Source organism: Ammospiza caudacuta, chromosome 10 (assembly GCF_027887145.1).
Source record: "Ammospiza caudacuta isolate bAmmCau1 chromosome 10, bAmmCau1.pri, whole genome shotgun sequence".
Taxonomy (NCBI): Eukaryota; Metazoa; Chordata; class Aves; order Passeriformes; family Passerellidae; genus Ammospiza; species Ammospiza caudacuta.
The window spans coordinates 15473673-15494423 of record NC_080602.1 but is presented as its reverse complement, the minus strand read 5'-3'; the positions used below and the strand labels follow the sequence as shown (position 1 = coordinate 15494423).

Genomic DNA, 20751 nt, shown 5'->3' with positions numbered 1-20751 from the left:
GGTAAGGAAATACTGTGGATAAAGGAAGATTTGCAATGCTATGTGATGAAAAGAGTTGATCTGTCCCCCTCCTGGGAACAAGAGCTTTTGCCTCACAAGTTGCCTCTTTGTACTCTCATCAGAAGCTGCTTTGAAACATCTTTATAAAGCGAATCAACTCCAGAGTAACTGGGGAGAGTAAAGCAAGCATTTTTAATTTCTTTTAAGCAGTTCCACACTACTTACTCCATCCTCAACCATTCCCCTCTTCCTCTAATAAATGCATAAAGCCACACTGGCTTCCAAGTGTGCTTCCATGCTTTTTCACTAGCTTCTAAACAGGAAATTCAGAGCAATGCTCAGCACCTCCCTAATGTGACAATTCTGACCACTTTGGGACCCACCTCCTTCCTCACAGCCCAACCTTAACATCTGGAATACATCACTGCACTGTACCTACTCTTCACGGGATCAAGGAATTATGAAGGACAGTCTTACACAGATACACACATTTTCCAACTGTTTCTGACAAACAGGAGCCACAGGGGTCTTGCCCACAAAGTTGGCCATAGTCACACATGGGAAGTATCCATGAGTCTGACCACCCACTGATTCAGCAGCACTTCCAAATTCAGAAGGGCAAGAAAAGAGAGCACACTTCTATTTCTGCCCACAGAAATAACCACCAAAGGGTAAAGGAGAATAAGAACACACAGGATAGCAAGAATTGCATATTTCTTTAAGGAATGGTTTGGTTTTCCAGGAGATAAAAACCTCCAGCAGATAAGCAAACACATGAAAATGCACAGTAAGAGGAATAATAATAATTTTTTTAAAAAGTTAAAAATCCAGAAGATGAAAAAGGAAGCAGTTTTATATGTGCAGGTAGAATATAAATGAAATGGCATCTCCAAAAAAACGTGCTAAAGAAAGTGTAATTGTGCCTATATGGGTGATTCAGTAGACTGCAATACATGTCAGTGAAGCCATGCTCTTTGTTTAATTCCATTAAAGCACACACTGTAAATGGCCAGAGGAAAATATTTGCAGCTTCTTAAAAAACCCCAATATAGACATAGATATATTTCTCTTTTGGAACAGGAAAGTTCTCAGCTACCTTCTACCTTGTCTTATAGGCCAGATAACCTGGAATACAGAAATAATTCTTCAAGAGGTTACACTGCCAAGCTTATGGATACCAGATACATCCTGCATTAGAGAGGAATAATCTGGCAAAATGAATTACCCTGATCAGGACAATTAGAAGTCAATGGAGAAGCTCAGCTACCAGACACCTGAAGATACTTCCTAATCATTGTTAGATAAAAGTGAAGACCACACAAATATGATACAAATGGGACTATAAAATTACATCATTCATCTAATATGATGTGGGGAAAGGGTGAGGCAGGAAGAACTGCAGTGCAGAATTTAATCCATCTTTTCATCCTTTGGACTGGGAAATACATGGGGTTTTGTTTCTCACAGGAAGTAAACACTTTTCCTTGCTAATCTGGCTGCTAATTGGAAGATTCAACAACCTTATCTTCAGCAGCCACCGCCATTCCTTAGATCTCTATTGAGATCTAAACTAACAGGGGTCACAGTATAGAGAACCTCTAACATGTTGTTCTTCTAGTTATTTCTTAGCAAGTTAAATGCTTTCTCGTTATTTAGGTCCCATTGAAATATCCAAAAATTTTAAGTCCATCAGAAGTTTTCTAAAGCAGCTAATCACAAGGCATCATGGCCTTTTGGAACAGGACTAATGTCATCATTCATCCAGCAACCAGTGAAAACATCCTGCTCCCCAGAACACTGACTGGTTATCAAAGTTACTGACTGAACAACTAAGCCATATCCATTTCTAGTGAGATGGAAAACTATTACCCATGAATATCAGGCACAACATTAGGAATGATAAGTTACTGGTAAAAATATTTAATCAGTGGGATTTCTTAAATTAATGTAACAAAAAGGACAAAATAAGTTCATAGTTATCTGAGGGAAAGCATGAGAAACTGTCAGTTAAAATTCTGTCCAGCAACTAGAAAAGGTGGTTATTCTACTCCTCAAATCCAGCATCACAGGACAGTCAGAGATGCTAGTCTAGGAAGGGTACACAATGGACAGAGATGGAAGGATAGATCTAGATTGATAAAACTGAGGCTCACAGCTAGCATTCACTTCTCCCAATCTTTTAAAGATCAGAAAATCTTGACAGAATCATCCTTGCAGGTGCAGAGCTCACTGGACCTACCTGAGGTCATGCTGCCATAGGGAGCCACTGAGAGCTGCAGGCTGGCAGCAAGACACTTCAAAGAGTTTGACAGGTGGGTGGCATCTCCTAAGAGATCTCAAAAAGAAACTGAGCCTTTAATTTCAGAGTCTGTAATAGCTACAGTCTGAGAAAGAGAATGGACTTGTTCAGTAAACATGTTTGGAAATAGTGAGTGTATGTGATGCTTCCGTGTCTCATAAATGCTATGAAAAGGTTAGAAATAACTTGCTGAGAATACACTGGTCATAACTTAACATGCCTATTACATAATAAAAAACCACTGAAATAGGCTGTATTCAGTAGGCCACAACCTGTACTCTTGAGGAAGTCACTAACAGCAAAGCACAAATATTCACAGAAATCTTCGTGTGACAGCAAGACACCGCCACTTTGGAGCATGCTTGTGGCTCAAAAGTATCACTCAAACTAAAGCAAAGCTAAAACTACAGTGTTTGAGTGTGCTTTTCTTTCAGGAATTGAAAGCCAAGCCCCTACTTCCACCCTATCCTCCCTTGAACAGCTCTGGAACTGCAGCACAAATCACCACTGCCCAAGCCCTCTCCTGAGGCCCTGCTGTCTGCCAAACTACTCAGACAGTGCTTTGGCAAAATGCTGGCTTCAATTCCTGTCCTAGCACAGCTTTCTAGAGCCTCAGGGAAGGCATAATTCAAAAGAAGCACTGATTAGCAGCCTGATCTGCTCAACACAAAGCTTCCATTCAAAAAGCCTGCTGTTTTTCAACCTGAGTTGCCAACAATATTTATCTCACTGCTCAGATCAGAATCCCATAATACAGCATGAACTATAGTTAAATCCTGATATACAGCACAGGTTCCTGAGATAAACAGCACAGCAAACCTGAATTCCTTACACTAATTGGTGTTATAGAGGAATATATGAGCAAAGAAATCAAAAAGCAGCACAAGTCCAATGCCAGAGTTTGCCCATACCTTTCCTTATAGTTATTCCCAGATGGAGGGAGGGGCCCAAGATGGCTGTAGAGTAAAACCTCACCTGAAACCTGGCAGGTTGCTTTTCATGCTGTAGGTGCCTTCCTAAATAATTCTTTCATAACATTTCAGGCACACAAAGCATCCTCAAGTTTCCCTACCTCTACCCTTAGAAGTCTTCAATTAAAATTCAGAATGGTTCAGTTTATAGCTAATAAATGGCTTAGGCAACAGTAAGCCTACAGACAACCACCACTATAACCCAAGTTCCAGAAAAAATATACAAAGCTTTTCTATGAAAATAAATTGCCAGTCAGAATGCTCTAATTGATCCAAGCAGTGCAAGTTTCCTGTCAAAAACTATGTCAGGGAAATGTGTATGCAGTTATCACACCACAGTGCATACAGACTGTGCTGGCTGGTGAGACACCAAATAGAAATGTTGTATGCTTGTGAGGAACTCAAAAATCTCACACAAACAGCCAAACCAACTTCACAGAACAATTCTACACCATAACTGAGAAAGGCATCAAAACCTCTGAAATGAAGAATGGAATATAAAGGGTAAGTAATAGGAAAGAATTTATTCAGCTATGCCCTTCTGAGCACAAGTCACAAGAAAAAGGGAGTATGTAATGGTACTGTCCCACAAGAGTTTCTGTATGGAAAGTCTCATTAAAGTAGGGGCTGGTGTTTCATCTTCTGCTAAAAGACTGGCTTTGGCTTGCAGCATTTGGTTTGATTTTAAATCACTGCATGTGATTTACTACAGAAGAAACTAAGAATCCAATAATGGGATTTCAGTAAAAATAAATTAAGTTTGTGAAAAAAGAAAATCTCAGCACTAATCAGCACAGCTGCAGTGCCTATGGTGGAGCTGTGCTAACCAACCCACTCACTCCCAGAGAACTGCCTCACCAAGATCTCAGTTTTTCTGCTTATAACAACAGCTGCATCACAATGAATCAAAACAGATTTTTAAAAAGAAATTTTATCCCTATGTCACAGTGTTTAAATAAATTCAGAAGCAGGAACTATAGTGTTTCTTAGTTATGAAGCAAAACATTTTAGAAGACCAAATAAAAGTTACTCCTTTTTCTCCTTCCCATTGTCTAGAGCTTATTTTTCTCCTTCTACTAAGATACTTCTAGATCTTTTAACTAGTTTTAAGATTTTTTTAAGGACATTCTAAATTTTCTATAGTTTCAGAATTTTTGTTGGTCTTTTTTAACTTTTTTTCTGCAGGAAAATGTTACTATTTCTCTTTAATGCCATTGTTAGTGACATGCTAAATGAAGCCCAGCTGAATTAGATTCCCAGTTTGTCTTTACCAGGCTTAATTACTAAGGCTATTTTGTTTAAGACTTTTATAAATGAAAGACACATTGGAAACATGCAAATACACTGAAATCCAGGAAGACTGTGGTGAAGGAAAGGGTAGCAGCACCAAATGCTAGCATATTGTTTTGCACTGTAAAAAAAGAATTCCAGCATTATCAAAATTTAATCCTCAAATAACTTAGGCTATTAGAAATCACTGCACTAAAATGTGCTAGAAATAGTTTCTGTAACACATTCAAAATGCACATGTAATGCAATTAATGAAAGTATTATGTAACAGTAAATTACAGTGAAGCAGCTACAACAACCAAGCCATCCAAACAGCACAGGAAAAACAAAAACAGTAAGCCAAGCATCAATGTCTACATAATCCTTTTTCCCATTTATTTTATATCAACTTCTCATACACTGGGGATGACTATAAGGAAACAGTAAGAAAATATGTTTATTGAACTACATTTATTAATTTCTCACTTCTGTTACAAACATAAGTCAGCTGTTGATGATCTGGAGGAGAAAAGTCATCTTGAGACATTCTGTGCTAGACATCAAATAAAACCCTGGGAAAGCCTTGTGACCTCCAGAGAAGTGGAGAAGAATACTGTTCTGTTCCCTGAACAACTCCTCCTTGGTTATTTGCAGTCTATAAAAACTGGAGTTTTGGTTCATGACCAGGAAAATGCTGGTAAACACAAGGCTAGAAAGGATGCTTGATTACAAAATCATGCTTGGAGTGGCATGGCACGACTTAGTCAGGTGGGTACATATACTCTGAGTTTCTTCCAAAGGAGATCCAAAACACAGTAATAACAGCCCACCTTCCTATTGCTTTTATCAGAATTAATTTTAAGACTCAAGTCATTACTATACGATTGAACAAGGAATGAACTAGATGAGCGCTCATGGTTCCATGCTAGTCAATTTTTTTTTTTTGCAATTAAAAGTAACAGCCTGTGCAACACACCATGTTCATGCCTTTTATCATCCCTTCAGCAAACATGATAACAAACATGTTGGTGCACAATGCAGTTAAAAACCCTGCCATTCTAAAGGACTGTTTTATTCAGTATCATTTAACTTTAAATGCTAATAGGAACACAGGAAGAAACAGGGGGGGAGAGTTCAAGCACTGCAACATTTGAAAATACTGTGTTAGTCTGTTCAGTATTTTAAATGTTTTTTGCACGGCACACTCTACTGTCAGGGGTCTAATTGTACCTTCCCTGCAGAACAAGTTTGCCACAGAAGACAATGTAGGCTGATGATTTGGGACCAGAACAGGCATCTTATGGCTCCTGGATCCAGACATTGCTCACTGCAGTCATTTTATTTATTTTCTTAATAAACTTACCCTGGTTTGTATTTAAGTCTGACTGATTTATTTATGAAAAGCAATGACTAAATACACACAAAAGAGCTGCAGTTTTGTCATTTAACCCCAAAGCCTGTGTTACATAAACCAAGTGTACTCCCCAGCTTTACATTTCCCTCTAGAACAGGAGGATGCAGCAATGCTGAACTCTCAAAGTCAGAATATTCCAGGCAGCTTATTGAAGTGCAGCAACAGTGTTTCAAAACTCTGAACAGAACAGCTGGCACAGTCAGCTCAAGGAAAACAATGTAATAAATCTTCTGAAAATAAACAGAAAAGAGAAAGTGTTTACATACCTATGTTCAACAGCTGAATGGATCTGTAGTTTTCCAAATGTGCTTCACTGACAAGTTTCCTGACACAGGTCAGATCTCTTGAATACCATAGTCATGCAAAAAGAGCCATTTCTCATCTACAGGAAGCATCAGCAGAGAAAGAAATAAAACCAAAATAGTGTAGTTCAGACTAACAGCTCTAACATTTGCAGGGCATGGGAAGCTGCCAGCCCCACACAAGCACCCTCCCCACCTAATTACATTCAGCTGCTTGTCATGTGGTCTTACTGACCGATCAAGTGATCTCTTTTCCCCCTTTTAAAAGTGAACAAAGTAGCTAACTAGATCTCCCTCAACCAGGTAATACACCTCAAACCTTGCATAAACCACTGACCCTCCTCCTTGTCTTTGGGAGAGGAAGTTGCAATGTGGGAGCACAACTTTTTCTAAGTATACCCAAAAAATAAAATACAGCAAACGCAGTAGTTTACTCTATTGAAATACAGCAAGCACCAAAGTTCCCCAAACTGGTTTTATTTCTCATCTTTACAGACAGCAGAAAAAGATCCTGATTACAAAACTGGCAAAGACACCACAGAGAGAGACCATGGGAACAGAATCTGAAAGGGTTTGGGAGGACAGTGGCAGCTGTACCATTGGGCTTTGTAGGCATCTCTGTCCAGTCCTTTCTGCTGAACCACTTCTGATGGCAACAAGCTCCAAGAAGAGATCAGAGTGAGGATGTTGCCAGAAACTTTCTGAAACACAGACACTAAAGCTACAAGCTCCTGTCCCTGCACAGTCCTAAGAGACACATGCAGACATTTTAAACACTTAAATAACTTCAAGGAAATAAAGCTACTGCTTTAACATGTAAACCAGCTCTTCAGTGAGTCGGTTCACAAGAGGCAGAATCCACAGGTCTGCCCCAGTTTCAGCACCAGTGTCTGCACCAGGCACTCACTGCATGGAGGGCCCTGCACTGGGCCCAAGGGATGAGACAGGACCTTCACAGCCCCTGCAGCCCCACGAGGGGGTCCCCTCTCAGACACCCCAACATTAGAGATGCTCACAGGAGAGCACTGAAAGCTGTGGACAAGGAAACTTTTGCGCTCACGTGTAAGATTTAGCTGATGTGAGCTTTTGCAGACAAGTGTCCTTGCACAATCCTTTCTTGTCTCAGTTTCTTTCCTCAAGCTGCTTCAAGAGCAGCAAAGAAAGGAAATTAGGGTGGTGTCTCCAGCTAGTCTGCAATCTTATAATTTAAGAAGTGCTGCAGACGGGCTGCTACAAATATTTAACATATGGATGCATCTACCAGTAACAAAGACAACTCCACAAGCTTCTTAACTCTCACTTGTTTCAGTGCTCAACTATCTTGACTCTTTTCATGTGAATCAAGGCAATTTTTTTTCCTTGCCCTGGTGAACATCTAAGTTGTATTATACAGAGCTGGAACACTTTTTTATGCCCTGCCTTAACATTTTTCCAGCATTAACTAAAATCCATTTCTTTGACATTTACTTACAGGTTGTAATTTTTAAAACTCTATCCACTCTTGGCTCAATCCAATCTTCTGAAAATTTCACCAGTTTTAGAGACAAAGGCCCTTTTTTGCTCCCACATGCAATTAAAAAACAGAATTGTGCTCAATTTTCAGCAACATGCACATTTTTAATCTTTAACTGCTTGCTTCCCTGATCAATACCAGCACATTTGCTTAACTGTGAAGAAATATTCAGACCACAAGCACAGTAGAATGTCTGGTAACTGCTCCAGAGTGCAGAAGGAGGAACAGGATAAGAAGTGTTGACAGACAAAGCAGCAGTTCTCCTGCCATGTTGCAAACAGCCCTGGTGGATAACTACACACACACTAAGCACAAACTGTCTGGAACCTCAACCTCAATCTCTCTCAATGTAAATGGAGTTCAAACTCTTCCATATAGTCAGATGTTTGCCATCTTTAGTGGGAAAATAATTAATAAATAATCCCCAGTCTTCAGTGTTTTATTTCAGGATGAAATGAGGCTGTTTAACTTGTCCCTTACCAGCTTGGTGTGAGGAACACCAACTAATTCTTCCTTCTTTCCTACCAGGCAAGGGTTTTATCCACAACAGTAAGACTTTGCCAGAAAGGTACAGCTGAAATAAAGCTTTCTTTGTGAGGGTGAAGTTATGTTGATCTCAAACTGGAGAGTTATGAACTGGGAGGACATCAATGTTTGGTTACTTATAGTCTCTGTTTTTAAACAAACACGTTTGCAGCCTCTCGGCAAGTGCTGCACAGGCAGCTGAGGCAGCCCTGCTGTAGTGGCAGGAAGCAAACACCAACCAAGCAGCAACAGCTGGAACAGGAACCACTGCAGGCAGCCCAAGGTGAGCCTTCCTCCCACTGCTACCCCAGCCCTAGGGGGTTGTAGGAGCTTGGGCAATTTCTTACTTTATGTAGGGCATCAAAATTACTGAAACTGTGAAATGTAGTTTTGAAGCTCCAGCTCTACAAAGGAGTACCTATCTACTCAGTTATTCAATATTGCCAATGTTTTTACAAGTTTTATGAACAAGAGGATCTGAATGCATGGAATTTATGGTTTACTTGTAAAACTTTCCTATGCTTTACAGGCCTAGGAATTTAGGAGAAAATGTGAGGAGGTAAACACAGTTAACAGTGTGGAGCATTCTTCAGTATAAGCATCAGAATATTTGCCTTCACACACTCCTTGAGGAAAGTTGCAGATGTCCAAACTGTCCTGTAGCAGATGCTTCTTCTGTAAGAAAAATGCTGGGTTGTTACCTGCCTGCAGAAATAAAGACATCTGCCACTGGAGAGAGGACTGGGAGAATTGGATCTAGTAAGAACCCATTTCAGATAATGCTACAGAACTGTTTCCAAAGCCAAGAGCTGTGCCTAACATCAGTGTCATCTGCCCCTGCTCTGCAGTAGCATGCCAGTACTTCAGGGCAGAACTGAAAGGACCTGAAAGGAGGAGGTAAATTCCATATAAAAGACTTCTTTCTTTTGCTTTCCTCTCATCAATATCCTTTAAAAAATATTTTAAAAAAAGACAACCCACACTAACAAAATCAGCTTTCACACCAGAACTGTTATAGCTGGACTTTGCCAGGACCAAATAATGAAATATCCCTTGAGTGATTAAAATAAAAGTAGGGCAGGCAGGCCTTCCTGCTACCCAAAGGCACAACTGCTAAATATTTAGCAATATTATAGAGTAAAACTTTCATTATGTTCTTTCAACTGTAAGCCAATCTAGGCAATTTCTAGTAATGGTGACAGAGCTTTCTTTTAGCATTGCATGTGATAAAGCATTGGCATATTTAAGATCTGTAGCATTGTACATAAAAAGAAGGCTCTTAAAAATAATGCACTGCAAGAGAGTCTCCAGATAACTAACTTCTAAGAATTACCATGGTCTCTTCAACAATAAAAAGTTAACAGTAAAAGAATCAACAAATGAAAAGCATCAATTTTGCTTTCATGGAACATCATACTGCCTAAAGACAGGAATCCTTAGCAGCACTTCAAAAAACTTTAGACCAAACTCCGTCATCAGAAAAAAACATCAAAAGACTGCTTCCCAAATAAGATTTATATATGGTTATATTTGACCTCAGAAAAGATTAGTAAAATTATCCCCAACAAGTTAATTGATCTGTCAATTCTGTCAGAACTGCAAGCCTCTGCCTCTACAGCACTTTGTATTATGCAGTCTGTCCCAAGGCAAAGTGGAGATGCCTATTCCAGATCTGAATCAAAAGGGGAAGGAAGGAATCCTTTAATATTTAAATCAGATTCTCTGTTATTACAGTTCTGAAATACCAGAAAAAAATAGTATTAAAAAATACTGTTGTACATGTCCTTGTACAAGATGGTACAACACCAAGAAATGGTGAAACAAGGTTTATTTAAAATAGCAATAAAAACTGTATGAATAAACATGATTATTTGTTTTGAGTGAAATGAGCAGCAAATGTGATCATTTTGTATGCAGAAAATGGTATTTTGGCAACATTCACACTACTCAAATTACATCACCTGTACTCAAAAGAACATTTAACCTAAAGATGGATGAATTATTTGACATGCTACAGTTCTTCTGAGAGACTGTGCTGGTTCACATTTTGTAAGACCCATACAGTGCAGGCTGAGTGCATGCAGGGAGCACCTGGAGCAGCACTGCAGGAGACACCAGCAGCCTGCACTGGGTGAGAAGCTGTAAAAGCCCACCAATAATCTGATGTCTCTCTCTTCAGCCTGAAGAGCTACAAACCTCATTTCAGATCAATGATCTTTATCTACTTTAAAGGGTTGATGACTAAGTCAGCTTTTTAATTAAAAAACAGTATCTTTACAGGAAGCTGCTATGCCCGTTTAAAGGAACATGTGCACTACAGCTACCTAAGAAAGGATTTTCAATGTTTTACAATCCTATATTAATACAGCTTTGAAAGTTTCTGTCATATTTTTATCCACACTTCAGCTTAATGGATATGTGTTTATTCTTGGCACTACCTGATCCAACATACTGTTTGAAAAACCAATCTCAGCAGAGCTGGGTTTTCTTTCCAGCACAAGGATATCCTGTTCACATCTTTTCTGATCTACTTAATAGGGCAAGTGGTTCATCATTCTCCTCACAAGCTATCAAGAGTGCCTTTTGCACTTTAACTCTGCTCTCAGGAGGAAAAATGGAAAGGTTAATTATGTGAACTATGTGGCAGACAGAGAAGTCTGCTGCTTCTGAGCTACAGCAAAGTATTGCTGCTGCAGTGTATTGTTTGATCTTCCATGCAATAAAGCACATGAAACCAAATTAAACACCTGGGATGCCTATTTTCTTCTACCATTTCTTAAAGCATGAACACCATTAACATGAGAGCTCCTTCATATTCCCATTTATTCAGTGACTCCCCAGGTTAACTAACCTGACTGGTTGATCTGCCTTCCTTCAGGCTGTGCAGGAGGAATGGGTGGGCTTGGAAAGGTGGTGATTCTGCAGTACCTTACCACAGAAGGTCTGTCACTTCCATTGGCCCCATTCCACTCCCTGAGTGACTCCCAATTACTAAAAACGTTACTGCTCCCATTCTTCATGCTCCCACAGGATGCTAGGCTGAAGAAAAATTCCCTAAGGCTCAACACACCACACTTGAGATTATGAATGCAATAAGGACTTCTTGGAACAAAGCTCCAAATTTGCAATGCAAACAACAAAGCTGAAATGAGGACATGCCTCTTAGCCTGGTTTCCTAAGGAAACAAAGCTCATTAGAGAGGGGCAGAGACACTGAATTTCCATTATTTCTGCCTTCTCCCCCAACATTTGAATCTGCTGATCAGCTTTAACACTTTTACAGAGGGGAAGAAACCACAAAGATCTGAACTTCCTGAACACTTTGTGAAAAATTGGCAAAAAAATGGCAGACTGGATAAAGGGAGGAGTAGGATGTGTGCTTCCCCTGAAAACCAGCAGAGTTTCCAGTTCTGCAAGGGAAACCCACCAGCTGCCCAGGTTGTACCTGCTGCAGCACATACTGTGACAGCAATTCAATTTTACATTTACTTTCAAGTTGGATTTAAAAGACACTATATCTATTTTAGAAGCAAATTAAATTTAAGCACATCTATTATTAAAAAGAGAATGGAATGAATCCAGTGATGTTTCACCACATCAGCAGTTTAGATCTGGAGGAGGAGGAGCTGTCTTCTGTTTCAAAACCTACTAAAAAGCATGATTCCACTTTTGCAGCATGCTCTTTTCACAGGCCTCCCAAAGCCTGCTCTGCAGCTCCTCCTGACACACAGCAGGCTCTCCAGCCCTGTGGGCTATATCCAAACTGACAATTCCACAAAGTTATCAAATATTTATATTCACCTCTTCCATTTTATAGATAAAGAACATTTTAAAAACTACTACTTTAACAACTCTAACTTAATTTAATAACTCCAACTTATATTTATCCAATCTAAAATTACAAGAATTTTGCTACGAAATTCAGAAGAAACACAATCAGACAGTACTATCTTCAAACTTGGTTAACAGCATCTCTGTACAGAAATGTCTATCCTGACACCATTCCAAGAAAAAATATGGAAAAATTAAGTATTAGTCAGACAGTTCATGCCCCGACAGAAAAGACCTGTCAAGCTGAATCAGTGTTAGAGGAGAAAGTCAGTGGAGCATGTGCAGTTATGTGTACAGGATCTGAAAGTGCTGCATGAGAAAATCTGTTGGAAATGGATAACACCAGCAGGGCTAGGACTGCCCTGATACCTGTATTTTGGGTCACATTCAGTCATGCATGAAATTTGGTTAAAACAAAACAAGTGGGGGTGGGGGAGGAGGAATTATGATTAGCCTTCACAATTGAAAAAAAAAATCACCATAAAAAGACCCAAATTATCCGGGTTTTTTGCTATAACCTGCATTCTGAATGTTATCTGGGTTTCCAAGCAGACAAGGAAAGCACCAGCCACTGGCAAGACCTGTAGCAGCAAATCATCTCATGCAAACCCTGCATGAAACCATTGCACAGCACAAGCAGACCCACAGCTGTGAGCCTTGAGCGCTACCCTGAAAGGCTCAGAATGCACCACGCTCCATGACAGCCACACAATTATCAGCAGGGATCTCCAGGAGAAAGGTCATTTCCCTCAGCAACTACCAACATAAAATACCATACTAGCAAGACTGCTGGAGACAGGAGAAAACCAGAAAACTTGCATTTTAATTCACAAAAATGAATGAAGTTTTCTTTCCCCCCTACCCACCACACATACTTTATTAGTCCTTATCACCACTAGCAGCCTTCAGTCTAGTTCAAATATTCCTTTTCCCCAAGGATATTACTGGAATTAATTGTTGTCCTCCTTTCAGTTCACAGAGCAACCATTTTCCTTACAGTCTTTGGGTGATAAGGGAACCCAATGAAACATCCCACAGTTATGAAAATAATGAGCCAGGCTTTAAGAGTGAGACTGGGCTGACTTTGGGCAACAGCACTTCTCCAGAGAACCTTCACCACCTTCTAATGACATCAGCTTAATAAAAGTATTATAAAAATTGTGCATCCATTGTTTTCAATTTTACATTCTGCTGTTTCTAATTCAAACATGAAAGAAGCTTACATATCTGAAAGCCTATCCTTTCCAACTAAAACTGCCCTAATAAAAGGCATTTCTTCTACCCATGGAGCTCTCCTTACCTGAAAGTATTACTGAAGAGTCAGTTTTTATCTACTTTGCTATTTATTCCTTTATCCTGTTATCACCTTTTAAACCAATAGCAGTACACAGCTGCAAAACTGCAGTCACAATCTCCAAACTTAATTTGGGCTCAGCTACCTGATTTGTGTAGCAGTGTCCTTGTACCCATCCAGTGTTCCATTTGCACATAAAATATTTCAGCAAGGCATGCTCCTTACAGTCCTTTCATTCACACATCACATTTACACAAAGAATTACTGCAGAAGTGTAGAGTTATTTTCAAAATACTTTTTGCAAGTGCCCACAAACTTGACTTTTAAAACACTGATTACATATTAACCAACTTCTTTTGTCCATTGCAAATCATAGATTTCTAGAAAAGCTCCACTCCTGCTGAGTTTGTATCTTCACTGCTGCTTCCTGCCTCTTTGCTACCTTACTAGCAGTCTTCATGTTGTTTTCCACAAGTGCCTTTTTCTGACATGCTTTATTCTTACCCATTTCTCATCAGCAAAAGCATCAGACACAGAGAAAGAAAACAGCTATGAGAAATGGGTTTTCAAACTCAGGAAAATATCACTGCACTGGTTTACACTTTGATGTTATCCTCAGAGCCATAGAAACAAGGACATTTGCCTGTTTGTTTTTTTTTTTTTTCCTCCTGTAGACTAAAACACTGAAGAACTTGTTAGGTCAGCTCCAGAGTGCTGAAATGTGCCAGTATGTGAAAAGAATTCCACCACCCAGGATATGCAAAACTGTCACACACCCCCAAAGCATCTCCAGCCCTTTGAAGCCACACCAACACCACAGGAAAAAAGTATGCTGGTTGTTATATGTCATATTTTAATCTACATGCCATAAGGCTTATTAGATTGGAAAATAAATCACAGGCACTGAGACTACTTATTACTATAAATCAAAAGTACATTCTGATGCTTTATGTATGAAAATACAACAATGTAAGGGTGTTCCAGAAAAGAAAGTCAGGGCTAGGACTTATTCACAAAGCTCCACTGGAGATAAAAGGATCATTCAATCATTAAGTGATCTCAGCTGATTTAACATGGTTCAAGTTAGTCCTGCCTCCTGACAGGGATGCAGTTCTGACTTAGAAGAGAAAAAAAGAAATGAGGAAAAGAAACCTCATACCCAGATGCTATATCCAGAGAGATTGATTGGGAATATATTTGTTTAAATAGGACAAAAAAAAAAGTGTTTCTGCTAAAAAAGCTGCCTTATAGGTTAGAATTTATCTATCCATGCTGTACTTAAACAACTTTTTAGGCATGTTTGAAGCCAGTGCTGTAAACTCAAAGATTGTATCTGCAGCACTGAGTGGTGTCTACAAAGCAACAGGAGCAAAAGCAAGTTCCAGAGCACTGTGTACACCCAGCCCAGGAAAAGTTCACCTGTAAGTATCTAAATAACCCTCTGCAGGATCCACCACATGTGCAGAGCACAATAATGCAGCTTTAATGCAGATGGGAATATTTGATAAATTTGATTAATTATTTATAAATGCAACTTAATTACTTGCTGAGATATCAACAGGGAAACCGAGTTCTCATTCTTTATATTCCACCTCTAGTGCCAATTTTGCCTGTTTCTTCAGATTAAATTAAATTCTAACCATCTCTGTTGACTGTGACAGACTTATCTTGTTAATGATGTAGATCTGCAAGTGCGGGGTTATGCTGGAAACTGAGACCTCTCTGGTCATTTACCAGCACGGGAGACCCCGGGCAGGAACAGCACGACCAAGAATTCAAAGGCACACAGGGGTTACTGCATGCAATATTTGTTTCTGTAAATGCTACTTAAGAATTCTTTTATCTCACCTTATCTTCTCTTTGAAAGAAAAGGAAATGTGTAATCGAGTGATAAATTAATGTGTTCCCAAGTTTAACATGAGTGATAAAACAAACTTACAGTCTGGTTTTAGACATCTGGTTGCTCATGGGAAATTTTGTTAACTGTGAAATTAAACCAGTGTAAGTTGTAGCACACCCTCTCTCCAAAACTCCTTTGTGCAAGAGATTAAGTAGATGTAAAATCAGAACCCTGAACGAGAAACACAGGAACATGCTGTTCTTTTTTCCATCTTTTTAACCAGGCTTTTGAGACATTCATTTAGCATTACAAACATCATTCCTACATTTACCTATCAACATTTGAAATGCATATTGCAGTATATGCTATTCCCTGGCTGGAAAATACTTGGAACACTCACAAAATTAGTAAAAGTCTGTGACAAGAAAGAAGGGCTGAGACGTCTATGTCAGATTTAAGTTTCCAAGAAAGGGTAGTATAGATTTTGGAGAGTTTTAAAGAAAAACCTGTAAGTGCAGCAACAGACCACCTTGCTAACTAACTCCAAACATGTATATGTTATCCTGATGAAAACCTCCTAAGCACCATGTATGAGGGAAGTGTTAGAAGAATCATACAGTCAAAAAGGTCAAAAAATTCATGATACATGTCTAAGACATAAAAATTGAGTAGTTTCAACAGTTCTAAGCATGTCCTTTATACTTTGCTAGCACCATCAAAAAAACCACTTATATATTAACATACTCTAGTTACTTACAGAGTTAGGAAAATCAAAATGTGTTTCTAATGGACTTAGTTTTCTTTAGATCCAAGATCACCAAAGTGTAAATTCAGCCCAAGCATTACAAATCAGGCTGAAGGGCCTTCTCGGCACGAAGCCTCCCTTACACAAACACACAGTGCTCAGAAAGCAGCAACAGGTCTGTTGATAGTCACGCATAATATCTGAGTCCCGGCTAGGCAGATGTAACATTATCATAGTGCTCTCACAACGACTGACCACTTTTTAAAGCCTTTTTAAAAAATTAAACCAGACATGCAGTGCACTCTCCTCTGCAGAAGAAAGGCAGGTGTAGAGGGTGGGAGCTCCCGCAACAGCAGCAGCAGCAGCGCGGGAAGGAAGGCCCGAGCGGGGCTGTGTGCGGCGCTCCCGGCAGCCGCCGTGAGGGGAAGCACCTGAGGGGCGGCCCAAGGCCGAGGCTAAGGACAGCTCGCTCTTATCTCCGCGGCGAGGCCCCTTTGTCAAAGCCCGGGTCGCTGTTCCGGAGCCGTGGGGCTCCGGCACGCAGTTCCCCGCCCGAAACACCGTCCCGGGGCTCTGACCAAGCCCTCTGCCAGCCGAGCCGTCCCTGCTCGCTGCCCCGTTCGCCTTCCCTGCCGCCCTACCTGCTCGCCTCCCAGCAGCCGGAGCTCCCGCAGCCGCGTCACGCCGCACCTGCCTTTTTTTGGGCTCCGACCGTGTCTTTTCCGTCAAGGCAACATCACTTCCCGTACAGCCCGAGGTGGGGGCGGGCCGGGCGGCACCGCCCCGGCGTGTCCCGGCCCCGCCGCGGCCACCTGGGCGGGCTGAGCGCGGCCCTCGGGCAGCACCGCGCGGCGCTCAGCGGCGTTAGCCGGGCTGGCTCCTCAGCCCTTCTCTCCTCACCTCCCTGAAAGATCTCGCGCGGCTGGTAAGAATTCATGAGAGGCAAAACAGGTTTTCCAGCGAAAATCCGCGGTGCCTGGTTAATGCACACCACTGTGGTTTAATGAGCTCTTCCTGCCGCCTGCCGGCTGCCTGCCTTCCCCCGCGAGGGAAGAGTGCTCTTGACTCTCAGTGCTTTAAACCTGGCAGTCTCAAGAATTCAGCAAATCTTAAGCTCAGTTGCATCAATAACCCTTCCACCTGCATCCCTTCAGACACCGTTTCTTGAGGCTTTTCAAATTCAACTGCCATCTTTATGGACAATTCCAGTCATATTTACAAAGGAAGTGCCTTCTAGACCTGAGCTACACCTCTTCAAAATAACCTTTTCAATACTTAGTGGTACTGTAAAGGAAGCTGCCAGAGTCACTGCAGTAATTCAGTGATGGCACTGAACTTTTGTGGCAATATGTAGCATTTCCTTATAGAATCAGGGAATGGTTTGGGTTGGAAGGGGCCTTAAAGACCATCTGGTTCTAACCCCCTGCAGGGACAATCTTGCATTAGACCAGGCCGCTCAAAACCCCATCCAGCCTGGACTTGGACACTTCCAGGGATGGGCAGCCACAGCTTCTCTGGGCAACCTGTGCCAGTGACTCACCATTCCCACTGTAAAAAAATTCTTCCCAGTATCTAATATAAACCTGCCCTCTTTCAGTTTAAAGCCACTGCCGTGTAATGTCATGTCCAAACTGCAATTGCTGCACTCAACTGCATCTCCCAGCCCATCTTCTACTGTTATCCTCCCATTTCAGCTTCTATACCAGTACCTCCCCCTACAACATTGTTCCTGGCTTAAAATATAGACACACAAACATTTCTTTCCTCATTCTGTCCAAACAAGATTGTGTTAAAACCAAAACCTGGCATAAGTTTGTCCCAAGATCTCCTGGGTTTGGTTTCTTTTTAGATTTACTGAAGTATTGAAGTATCTACTGATTTTGTTTCCCCAAGTCTCAGATTCTATTCTGTCAAACTAATCCACACCTACTCCAAGGGCCATGCTTCCTTCCTGAGCTACACACTGAGGCTCTTCTTAAGGACAACCCATTTTCCCGGCAGATTTATGTGTTCAATATCTACTGTAGCCTCACTCTGTCAGGACTGACATCTGTGTATAAGCACATGTGGTACGTGTGTTTATGTACATATGGCCGGTCTGATTATAAGCTACCAATGTTGGGTGCAGTTTCCTTCTCAGCCATGTGCACAACTGCTTTCCCAACTGAGCTGACGTATTAAGAACTGACACCATGAGAAGCAGAGAAAAATGGTATTTATCACTTGGAGGATCAGATCAGAGGCAATCCAACAAAACCCATGAAGCATAACGACACAGCAGCAGCTTTCTTTTTCAAGTTTCCTGATGTCATTTAAATTTAGAGGAGAAACTGCCCTTCAGACATTCAGCATGTCATCCATGATTCACTGACGTCCCGGAGTCTGGTACGAAAGACGCAGGCACGCAGCTGCAGCAGGCGGGCGGCTCCAGCGCGGGGCCGGGCTGCGGAGGAGGCTCGGGCGGGACGGCCCCGGCAGGTGACGGCCCCGGCAGGTGACGGCCCCGGCAGGTGACGGTCGCGCCGGCTCCCAGCGGCTCCATTGGCCCCGACGGACGGGGCGTGCGAGGGCCGGGCTGCGAAGCGGTGCCCGGGAACGGCGCCGCACGCCTCCCTCAGGGCCTCTTGTCAGGCGCGACGTCCGGCGGCGACGCGGCGGGGCCGTGTGGGGCCGCGGGCGGCTGGAAGAGCGGCCCGTAGATGTAGAGCCCGCTGGCCACGCCGAGCGCCACGGCCACGGCCACGTGCTGCAGCGGCAGCCGCCCCCTCATGCCGGCAGGCGCTGCTGCCGCGCTCACGGACACGCGTGGGGCGGGAGGGCGCGCACTGCGGCGCGGCCCCGGGTCGGCGTCGGCCCGCAGCCCCGGCGCCCTCACCTGAACGCGGGACACGGCAGAGCCCCGGCTTCCCGCTGGCTGCCGGCACCGGACGGAAGTACCGGCGCTGTCCCGCCTCCCGCGGCCGCGCATGCCCCCGCGGGAAGGCGGCGGGGGAGCTGCGGGCGCGGATGCCGGAGGCGGTGCGGCTCCGCAAGCGGCGGTCGGTGCTGTACAGCTCGGCCGGGAGGGCCGCAGCGCAGCGAGGCGCCGGTAAGCGAGGCCGGGCGGGGAGGGGCAGGGGCAGGGCTGGGGGCGGCTCCCGAGGGGCCCGTGACGGACCAGCCTCGCCCCCGCAGGTGCGGCCGCGCCCGCGTCGCTGCTGGCGCTCGCCCTGGCGCTGCGGACCCTCAATTGCTTCCTCGTCCAGACCAGCTTCGTCCCGGACGAGTACTGGCAGTCGCTGGAGGTGGCCCATCGCATGGTCTTCAAATATCCTTCCCCTGCCGCGGCCCCCGCGCCCTCTCATCGCTCCCCGCGGTGCCCTGTGCGGGTGGGCGCTCGGGCACGGCTTTGCGGGAATAAGGTGTTGGCTTGACCAGCAATATACACCCCACCGCTCTGGCTCAAGGGACAGAAGGTCTCGATCCGAATGGCTCGGGTAAAGCTTTGCCTTTCAGTTGGTTATGATCTGTCCTTAATATTCATAATTATGGTTACCTGACTTGGGAATGGACAAGTAACTTAAGGGGCTACTCATACCCACTGATCTTTGCAAGCATGTACAAAGCATTACAGCTGCTGGCTAAGGATAATGTTCAGCTGCTGGTGAGTATAATCAAAAACTGTGCATCTGCTACTAAAATTCAATTTTAAAGTGTTGTATTTAAACACAGCATATTTTTATCATTGTCTAAGTAAAATGCAAAGCCTTGAGTCTGGCAATTAGAGATGTGTGAACACAGAGATCTCACTGACTTCCCATGGGGGCAGAACTCAATAGATTTCCAATCACAACACTGATGCCTGCAATTGCAGAGGTCTCTGTCCATCTCTTGGATTTTCATACTGATTGTGTTTGCCACTACATCATAATTGCACAGTAATTCAGTTTTCCAAAGTGTTTAGCAATGTATAGAACTAACAACATCCCCTTTTGATTTCTTTTGAAGATGTAAAACAGATAATTCTACTTTCCATCTCTGAACACTTTCAGTTGAACTTCAGACATTCTCTGTTTTGGTAGAAATACTATCCTTACCCAAGGCCCTTACTATTTCATTTTTAAAATCATAAAAAGCTATAGAGAATACTCACCAATTCACTATTTTCATACTTGAACAGTCATTCACTAATTCAGTCCTCTCTTAAAACTTGGAATTTAACTTGGTTTGTTGCAAGTACAGTTTTCTCTCTGCTTACACAGATCTGGGTCCCTAGGCTTGCACAGGCAGTTCTGGCTGCTTTTGCTGATGTGAAGCTTTACTCATTAGTGCAACACCTTGAAAATTCAGAAACAGCAAAGTTTGTGGTGAGTCATAACCTTTAAAAAATTATGCATATTAATAAACACTCATTTTACATTGTAAAATAAGTGAGTGCAAAATAATATGTCACACCTTGAAGAATTACCACCTTCATTTAGGTGAACTTGTTTTAATGTGTTCATAATTATTTTCAGTTCTTCTGCCAACTCTGTTCCTGGTTTACATGGTATTCCTGTACCAGAACTCTAACAAACACCATGGAGACTATTCTCACTATTTTTGCTCTTTCCTACTATCCAATAAAAGGCTCCAAGATGGGGAACAGGTGAGAAACTTTCTCCTAAAGGTACTGGTGATTTTTGGTTTGGGATGACACCAATCTACTGATATTGTTTAAAATGCTAACTTTTTTCTTAATATCTAAGGAGACCAAAGCCCCTTCATTCA

The 20751-nt window shown here is 42.4% G+C and overlaps 2 protein-coding genes across 3 annotated transcripts in view; one reads left to right on the top strand and one right to left on the bottom strand.

Annotated features, from left to right (window-relative positions):
- RAB27A (RAB27A, member RAS oncogene family) overlaps positions 1 to 16758 on the bottom strand; it is a 30159-nt gene extending 13401 nt beyond the window's left edge. The window contains exons 1-2 of one of the 2 annotated variants that reach the window (XM_058811273.1): positions 16644 to 16758; positions 6220 to 6335 (exon numbers count right to left, since the gene is read on the bottom strand). The gene's annotated coding sequence lies outside the window, so the exon portion shown is untranslated. The remainder of the gene's footprint in view (positions 1 to 6219; positions 6336 to 16643) is intronic. The other variant, XM_058811274.1, reaches the window with a different exon arrangement.
- Positions 16759 to 19542: 2784 nt separating this feature from the next.
- The window catches only part of PIGB (phosphatidylinositol glycan anchor biosynthesis class B), a 6976-nt gene continuing 5767 nt past the window's right edge, over positions 19543 to 20751 (top strand). The window contains exons 1-3 of the mRNA XM_058811272.1: positions 19543 to 19645; positions 20244 to 20348; positions 20499 to 20629. Coding sequence (XP_058667255.1) covers positions 19598 to 19645; positions 20244 to 20348; positions 20499 to 20629 — 284 coding nt within the window. The 5' untranslated portion in view covers positions 19543 to 19597. The remainder of the gene's footprint in view (positions 19646 to 20243; positions 20349 to 20498; positions 20630 to 20751) is intronic.